This window comes from Gekko japonicus, unplaced genomic scaffold (genome assembly GCF_001447785.1).
Source record: "Gekko japonicus isolate JY-2015 unplaced genomic scaffold, Gekko_japonicus_V1.1 scaffold5680, whole genome shotgun sequence".
NCBI classification, from domain to species: domain Eukaryota; kingdom Metazoa; phylum Chordata; class Lepidosauria; order Squamata; family Gekkonidae; genus Gekko; species Gekko japonicus.
This window is the reverse complement of record NW_015163253.1, coordinates 11,883-21,117: the sequence shown is the minus strand read 5'-3', so window position 1 is coordinate 21,117 and position 9,235 is coordinate 11,883. Positions and strand designations below refer to the sequence as shown.

Here is a 9,235-nt window from a genome sequence, read left to right as displayed (position 1 = left end):
GCTAGTTGTGATAATTTCATGCGAAGTAAAAATGTCCATAGTCATATTTTATGTTCCTAAAGTAACAGAATGACTTTCAATCTAGAAAAGACAAGAGAAATGCTAATGTAGCATTTTTTTCAATTTTTCCGAAACTTTCCAGAAATTTTACATCTCTACCTACCTCACAGGGTGTCTGTTGTGGGGAGGGGAAGGGAAAGGAGTTTGTAAGCCACTCTGAGACACCTTTGGGTAGTGAAGGGCAGGGTATAAATCCAATCTCTTCCTCCTCCTCCTTCTTCTTCTCTTCCTCCTCCTCCTCCTTGAGGTTTGCCTGGTGCTTTGCGTTCCTGTTTACCCTGGCTTTTAATTAAGGAGTTTTCTTTTCACTTAGTTTTTATAGTGTCTTTTTTAGCCCGAGAATTCTTCAGAAATGAATTTTAAGCCATTGAGTGTTTTTATGCTCTGGCTGGTTTTTTAATGTCAAATTTTAATCAACTCTTATTGTGTTTATTTTCTACGATGCCTTGGGCAGGCAGGTTCCCTGGACAGGTGGCTCAGTCATTTTTCTAAATAAACTATGCGGATGCTTTCTGAGACACAGAATGACAAGGCACCATGTCTTAATTGCTTTAATGTAATGTATCTGACAGATTCTTGGGTTCTGAATTCATTCCTCGCCGAGGAAGAAAAAATCCGTTATTGTTCTACCTTGAAAGAAGAGATATGATCCAGAGGAGAAAAGTACTGAACATCCCAGAGTTCTACGTGGGTCAGTAAGAGGTCTAGAACACAAACAGCATAATGGTGATGTTGGGTACCGGAAAAGATTGTGCTGAAAATTCCTAAATGTGGCATTGTGCATTCAGTTTAAGGGACGTTAACAAACAGTGGTTGGATCACCTGTCATTCTAGATATCAAACATAATAAATAACTGTGCTAGGTGCCGAGAATGTTGAGCAAAGACAATATAAAAATGAAAGCAAATAAATCAGTTTATTACACAATACACTTGAAATACAAATTTTAAAACATAGGCCTTGAATTTAGTCTTTAGGGTGAAAGCCATCAGACTTCGTAATCCTCAGTATACAGTTTAGAAGAAGAGGAGATTGGGTTTATACCCTGCCTTTCACTACCCGAAGGAGTCTCGGAGCGGCTTACAATCCCTTTTCCTCCCCCTTCTTACAACAGACATCCTGTGACTCTGAGGTAGGTGGGGCTGAGAGAGGTCTCTTGAGAACGGCCCTTGAGAGAACAGCTCTGAAAGAACTTATGACTGACCCAAGGTCACACCAGCAGCTGCATGTGGCGGAGTGGGGAATCAAACCCGGTTCTCCCACATTAAAGTCTGCACTCTTAACCACTACACCAAACTGGCTTTACAATCTTACATTTTTTTTATGCGTGAGCATGAAAATCGTTGGACAAGATCCATGATCTTTTATAATGTCACCATTTGGCCACACACAATAAAATGTGCACGCGAGTGATTATTTATATTTCTTCCTAGCAAGTATTTTTCGATTTTTATTTTAAATTAATTTTGGCATTTTCTGTTCTATTTTAAAAAATGCTTTCTATTTTCATTTTTCACGTCTCAGGAAACAGTTAAGAGCTGCTCTGGCTAATTGCCTCAACACTTGTTCTTGGTTTGTATGTATGTATTTCTGGCCTCTGAAGAAGGCCAACACACGTTTGGTCTTGTTTCCTGTGGCTTTGCTTGTGGACTATCAGCTCTGAGATACTCATTGAGTCAGGTTTAATGTGGTCTTGCTTGTGTATCATCAGCTTTGAGAAACTCATCTGTACTTAGGGAGGCCAGCCTCGAGGTGGGGCCTGGGGATCCCCTGGAATTACAGCTCATCTCCAGACTACAGAGATCAGCTTCCCTGGAGAAAATGGCTGCTTTGGAGGGTGGGCTCTGTGGCATCGAACCCCACTGAGGTCCCTGACCTCCCCAGGCTCCACCCCCAAATCTCCAGGAGTTTCCCAGCCTGGAACTGGGATCCCCTACCCCCACTGGTGGCTGAGGGGACTTGACGACCCTATCTGTACTATATATTGGGTAGCGAGGACCACTCAGTACAGTGCTCCTGAGCAAACTAATTTATGAAGTAGCCAAATCACTTGCTCACAACTTTAAGGCCAGTAGCTCACAAAGTAGAATTTTTGCTCACAGGACTCCATAGCTTAGAGGGAACATTGGTGAGGACTACTCAGTACAGTGGCTTTCAGTCTAAAGGCTAAATTCAAGGCCTACGTTTTAAAATTTGTATTTTAAGTGCACTGTATAATAGATTGATTTGTTTTCTTTGATTCATTTTTATATTGTTTTTGCTCAACCTTCGTGGTATTCAATTTTTGGGTTGGGTTCCCCCCCACACACACACACTGTTTTTGGTGTGATACAGAGCTGTGTACCAATATCCAACTATGTTGAGGGTTAGCGTGGAAAATTACTGGCTAAAGTGCTGCAGGGAATGTTCATGGGCTTGATTAATGTGAATGTATTAAAATGCATCTTGATAATTAAAAATGTATAGGATAATGCTTTTGCAGAAAAGCAAAACAAATGAAATATCAGCGCGAATAATAAAACTGTATTAGCAGCAATAGACCACGAACACCTGAGTGGGGTAAGCGACACTGTGATGTCCTCCTTATTGGGGAGGACTAGTTTCACTTTAAAAGTGTTCTTTATTTGGTTTTACTGGGTATATAAGGCTGCCACCAAGAAATTTTAAGGATTTCCAAACCTTTATGCTTTTACTATTGCTCTTCTTTATTTGGTAGACCAAGTTCAAGGCTTACAGGGATCTATGTGGTCCTCGGAAGTATTTCATTCAGAGCTGGTATAAACTTGGAGGAAAGATGATTTATTGAAATAACTACTAAATAAGAGGGTTGTACAATGTAACTAGTAATGTATAAATGATGAACAATTGCTTTGGTATCACACAATCTTATCCCTCACTGACAGGGATCTTTCAGGTAACTTTGTAACACTTGTTTAACTCAAGGTCATATATGTTCACTGTTTCTCTCCAGTTTATCAGGACATACAGCCTTTCCTATAACTTGTCTTCATTTAAACTTTCATTTACTTTTTCCTATACACTCAGCTTTCCTTTCTGTTTCTCTGTCTCACTGAACTACCTCAACTCCCCCTCTGTCAACCACCAATCATACCACACTTGCCTCTCTCAACCACTCTATCTACTACAGCCATGCAACCAAACTTTTAAAGAGACACACACAAAAAAAAACAAGGAATCGTTACAGACACATTATGGTATCTGTGTCACTAAACAAACAGCAGTTGCTGTTATAAACAGTTTCTAGTTTTAGAGCAAACAAAGCTTTCACACATTTCCTCAAAGGGAGAAAATCCATAGGCACCATCTGTCCTGAAATCATAGCTCTGCCCCTTTATGCCCCATATGCATTTCAGTAAAACATTAGATCACCGTGTACAATTTAACAATATCTGTTAGTTTTTATATGCAATGTTTCGAATTCAATTATTAACAAGATTACAATAACACTACGATATATCATATAAAGCTTAGCAGTACATACAAAGTAATGTCTGACTGAGGGAAGCTTAGCCAATTATTATATGCTGTAGACCCAGTCACATTAGAGCTTGCTATAGGAGCTCCCCAGTCACCAGAATCTAAGTGCGGTAGCGTACATCAAAATTTGTATAAGAACTAGCATTTTGAAATAGGCTTGCAGCACTTCATGCTAATGAAGAAATATTTACAGAATGACAAACCTCATGAAGGACACGCAAACGGATAGTGTACTAGAACTCCGTCGTTTGTCTGTAACTAGTAACTGTATTACTTTGTATGTACTGCTAAGCTTTATATCGTATATTGTAGTGTTATTGTTGACTGGCAGCGATGCTGGCATTAAAAATAGCTGTTCTTTCTTTTCCGGCAGGGAGCATCCTCTCCGTGACGGCAGCAGACCCTTACGCCCATGGAAAGAAGAACACGTTTGTAGGCATCTGCATCCAGTACTCCGGAAAGGGGCTCGGAGCCACCTTCAAACTTCGGAACATAATAGAGGGGCAGGGTAGGTGCACGTCTGAATGCGTCCCTTGAAAGAGGCGGCATTCGGCCTCAAGATGGGTGGAGGAGGAGGAGGAGATTGGATTTATACCCCGCCCTTCACTCAGAGTCTCAGAGCAGCGTACAGACTCCTTTCCCTTCCCTTCCCCACAACAGACACCCTGCGAGGTAGGTGGGGCTGAGAGAGCTCTCTCGAGGACTGCCCTTTCAAGGACAGCTCTTGCCAGAACTACGGCTTGCCCAAGGTCGTCCAGCCAGGTGCAAGTGGAGGGGTGGGGAATCAAACCCGGTTCTCCCAGATTAGAGTCTGCGCACTTAACCACTACACCAAACTGGGTGGAGCTGCTGGAAGCAAACGTTGACTCAGCCTGCGCTCGGGGAGCAATATTGGGGAGGGGCCGTGGCTCAGTGGCAGAGCATCTGCTCGGCACACCGAAGTTTCCGGGTTCTAGCCTCCCCCGTTTAAAACATATTGGGCCCTAGGAAGGCCTCGTCCTGAGACTCTGGAGAGCCACTGACAGTCTGAGTAGACAATACCTTGATGGACCAAGAGTCTGATTCACTATAAGGCAGATCCGTGTGTTCGTGTGTATGCAGTTGTGGTGGAAATAAATTCCAGCACTTATTTCCAGTGCCCTGAGCTGGATGGTGCAGGTTGGCCCGATCTCAGCTCATCTCAGAAGCTGAGTAGGATCGGCCCTGGTCACTGTTTGGATGGGAGACCACCGAGGGTCACTACGCAGAGGCAGGCCATGGCAAACCACCTCTGGACGTCTCTTGCCTTGAAAGCCCCACGAGGGGTCCCCATAAGTTGGCTGCAACTTGACAGTACTTTACATACATGCATTTATTTCTAGTTATGACCCTTATTGTAGTATAATCGAGCTATTCGGATGCAAGTGAGGAATCTAAATGTTGCTGGGAGCTGCGTTTAATATGACTGTGCATGTTGGTATCATAAGTTTTGCTGAAGGGATGCATTGTATAGCTGACCCAGTCTCAAGAAGGGTTAGGCTGATATCCAGAGAGATCTCGATGTGCAGCTCTGATTTTTATTTCTGACTCAGTTTTCTATACCCTGCTTTTCTTTACCCTAAGGAGTCTCAAAGCCGCTTACAGTTGCCTTTCCTTCCTTCCCCCTCACAGAAGTCACCTTGCAAGGCAGGGGGGGCTGAGACAGTTCTGAGAGAACTGTGACTGGCCCAAAATCGCCCAGCAGACTTCATGTGGAGGAGGGGCTGGGAATCAAACCCGGTTCCCCATATTATAGTCTACCACTCTTAACCACCACACCACCCTGGCTCTCAATTAATTCATTCTTCTTGCAGCTGTGTGATTCCAAAAGTCGTATTTTTACACAAACCAAACTTGGACCCTACGAGGGTCCTTACTTCTCAGAGACTGGCGCATCCCTGTGCAAATCAAACCAGACTAAAGACGTGTCTTTTTCCATTCTAGGAGTTGAAATCTGCTTCGAGATATACAACCCTCTGATCCAAGAGATCAAGGTTCTGAAGCTGGAGAAGAGATTGGATGAGAACCTGACGTATTTACGAGATGCCCTTCCTGAATACAGCACATTTGACGTGAACATGGCGCCTGTACCCCTTGCGGCGAATGAAGAGGTTCCTGTCAACAAGGTAAGCGGAAGCCAGCCCTTCGTAAATGTGTGTGTGCTACAAAGTCATTTTGCAACAGCATGAAACGGTGGCACGGCTCTGGTTCTGCGCGCGGGGCCTTTTGGTGTAGTGGTTAAGTGCACGGACTCTAATCTGGGAGAACCGGGTTTGATTCCCCACTCCTCCACTTGCACCTGCTGATGTGACCTTGGGTCAGTCGCAAGCTCTGGCACAGCTGTCCTTGAAAAAGAGCAGTTTCTGTCAAGAGCTCTCTCAGCCCCACCCACCTCACAGGGTGTCTGTTGTGGGGAGGGGAAGGGAAAGGAGTTTGTAAGCCGCTCTGAGACTCCAAGTGAAGGGCAGGGTATAAATCCAATCTCTTCTTCTTCTTCTTCTTCTTTGCTTTCGGAGTTGTGCTATCAGCAGGCCCCCTGGAGAGGTTTCGAGATGGCTGCCGGTTCAGGGGGTGCTAATGGGCGACACTGTCTGTTGCAGATGACTAGCCCCATCAGCGTCTCTTCCTAGTAGCAGATTAAAATGCATCCTTGTTATCGACGGCCACTGCCAAGCAAGCTTCCAAAGGAAAACTTGTATTTATTTATTAATAACATTTATATCTTGCCTTTCCTTGTGGTTCAAGGCAGCTTAAAGGTAAAGGTAAAGGTTCCCTCGCTCGAAAGCCAGTCGACGAGAGGGCCTGGTTGTCATCTCCATTTCTAAGCCGAAGAGGCAGCGCTGTCCAAAGACGTTTCCATGGTCATGTGACTAGCATGACTAGATGCCGAGGCGCACGGAACGCTGTTACCTTCCCACCGAAGCAGTACCTATTTATCTACTTGCAATTTCTTGCTTGCGAACTGCTAGGTTGGCAGGCGCTGGGGCCAGAGACGGGAGCTCACTCTGTCACGTGGCACTCGGCACTCGGTTCTCGAACTGCCGAACTACCAACCTCCCACAGCCTGCAGTTCAGCGTCTTAACCACTCGAGCCACCGCAGCTCCTCAAGGCAGCATACAATAATAGTTAAAAACGTTTCCAAGTAAAGCCAAAAATACAATAACAAACACCACCCTCCCCCCAAATCTCTGCCTTCGTTGGGCTTTTCTGCACTCTGATTTTACTCGCCAGTAAGTTCCTGTTTCTTTGCGGGAGGGGGGGTCTGTTCCACTGGTGTTTTGCTCCTTCTAGTGATCTGTTTGAGCCGCGGTGGCTCAGAGGTTAAGACCGTAGCGCCGCGTGACGGAGTGAGCTCCCGTCTCTGGCCCCGGCTCCTGCCAACCTAGCAGTTCGAAAGCAAGAAATTGCAAGTGGATAAATAGGTACCACTTCAGTGGGAAGGGAACAGCGTTCCGTGCGCCTCGGCGTTTAGTCATGCCGGCCACATGACCACGGAGAAGTCTTTGGACAGCGCTGGCTCTTCGGCTTGGAAATGGAGATGAGCACCGCCCCCTAGAGTCGGATTCGACTGGCTTTCGAGCAAGGGAAACCTTTACCTTTTTAGTGATCTATTTGGTTTACTTTTAGCATATCCCCCTATAGATAGAGGCCCTTTCTGCACTGACGCTTAACTCCAGAGATTCTGAGCAGTCAAGCCTTAAAGCTTGAGTTTGGATTTGCATGGGTGCCCTCTGCACCGTTTCCCCCCCTCCGGTTTATTTATTGTGGTTTCTGCTTAACAGGCAAAAGGGGCATACCCCCCCCCTCTTGAAACTGACAAGACCTTTCCCTGCAATTTACAAGCAGCCAGAAATCCCCATTTTCCCATATTGCCAAGGACCAGGGGGTTGTCTGCTGTCAATAATCTCTCCCCCCCCCATTCTTTGTTCACAAAGGCATGACATCAAGACCCATTTTCAAAGCTTTAGGATTCCCATCCTGGTCTCTCCCTCTCTCTTAACATCTCATGTCATTCTGCAGTACCCTCCCTTTTCTTTGGATTCCGTAGTTACATTTTCTTTCTACCGATGAGGCGGGGGGGAGGAAATTGGCCGAGCGGCTACTCAGGCATGCCGCGCTTGGAGTGGCAGGCAGGCAGGCAGGGGAAAGGAGGGAGCTGTGGCAGAGAAGTCCACCCCCTTCGGCTCGCCGCCAGGCTTCTCAGGGCATGGCAGGCTGGGGGGGGGGCATGGTAGAAGGAAGGATGGCTCCAGAGCAGACTGATTCACGCAGTAGCCAAATCGCTCGCTCACAACTTTAATGCCAGTAGCTCACAAAATAATTTTTTTTGCTCACAAGACTCCACAGCTTAGAGAGCATTGGACGTAAGTTGTAAATAGCAGATGTATTCACTGGTGAGGCCCAGATTGATTCCCAGTCTGCGTTTCCCCGGTCTTAGCTCAGGAAGGGATGGCTCCAGAGCAGACTGATTCACGCAGTAGCCAAATCGCTCGCTCACAACTTTAATGCCAGTAGCTCACAAAATAATTTTTTTTGCTCACAAGACTCCACAGCTTAGAGAGCATTGGACGTAAGTTGTAAATAGCAGATGTATTCACTGGTGAGGCCCAGATTGATTCCCAGTCTGCGTTTCCCCGTTTCTGATTTAAGTCTTCTTCCCATCGGAGTCGATGATTTTAAAAAAAAAAAAGGAAGAGGGGCAGGAACTGGGTGGTGATGCAGTATCCGCGGGATAATGTCTGCATCAGCAATGCTCCCTCTAAGCTGTGGAGTCTTGTGAGCAAAAGTTCCACTTGGTGAGCGACTGGCATTAAAGTTGCGAGCGAGCAATTTGGCTGCTGCAGAAATCAGTTTGCTCTGGAGCCATCCCTTCCTGAGCGAAGACTAAAAGGTGTGAGCCGGAGGCTAAAAAACTGTGAGCTAGCCCACACTCACTCAGCTTAGAGGGAACACTGACCAGACGTACCCTGGACTTGGAAGTGGAGCAAGAGAAAGGCCCACGGCAAAAAAAAAAAAATCGATCCAAAAAAGCCTGTGATACAGCGAACTGAAAGCGGAATGGGCGAAAAGGAATGCGGTAGCAGCAGTAATAGCCGACGCACATGTGAGGTGGAAGTGGGAGGAAATGCCAGAACCAAATATAAAAGGTGAAAGAAGTGGACAGAAAACAGAGGAAACATCGGGTGCAGAAACAGCTTTAAACTGCAGGTTTTTATGCTGGAAATAAACCTGTACTGATATCGAACCGACCACTAGAGGGGGGGAAAGCAACTGCAGAACAGGGAAGAAACCCAGAAGAAATAGGAATTTACCAGCGAGTAAAATGAGAGTTAGGAGCTGCGGTGGCTCAAGAGGTTAAGACGCTGAACTGCAGGCTGTGGAAGGTTGGTAGTTCAGCAGTTCGAGACCCGAGTGTGCCGCATGATGGAGTGAGCTCCCGTCTCTAGTTCCAGCTCCTGCCAACCTAGCAGTTCGAAAGCAAGAAATTGCAAGTAGATAAATAGGGACCACTTCGGTGGGAAGGTAACAGCGTTCCGTGCGCCTTGGTGTTTAGTCATGCCGGCCACATGACCACGGAAACGTCTTCGGACAGCGCTGGCTCTTCGGCTTTGAAACGGAGATGAGCACCGCAACCCTAGAGTCGGATTCGACTGGCTT

At 46.1% G+C, this 9,235-nt stretch overlaps 1 protein-coding gene across 1 annotated transcript in view; it reads left to right on the top strand.

The window, feature by feature from the left end:
• The first annotated feature begins 633 nt into the window (after positions 1-633).
• MRPL19 (mitochondrial ribosomal protein L19) overlaps positions 634-9,235 on the top strand; it is a 12,680-nt gene continuing 4,078 nt past the window's right edge. The window contains exons 1-3 of the mRNA XM_015407203.1: positions 634-751; positions 3,932-4,066; positions 5,521-5,702. Coding sequence (XP_015262689.1) covers positions 706-751; positions 3,932-4,066; positions 5,521-5,702 — 363 coding nt within the window. The 5' untranslated portion in view covers positions 634-705. The remainder of the gene's footprint in view (positions 752-3,931; positions 4,067-5,520; positions 5,703-9,235) is intronic.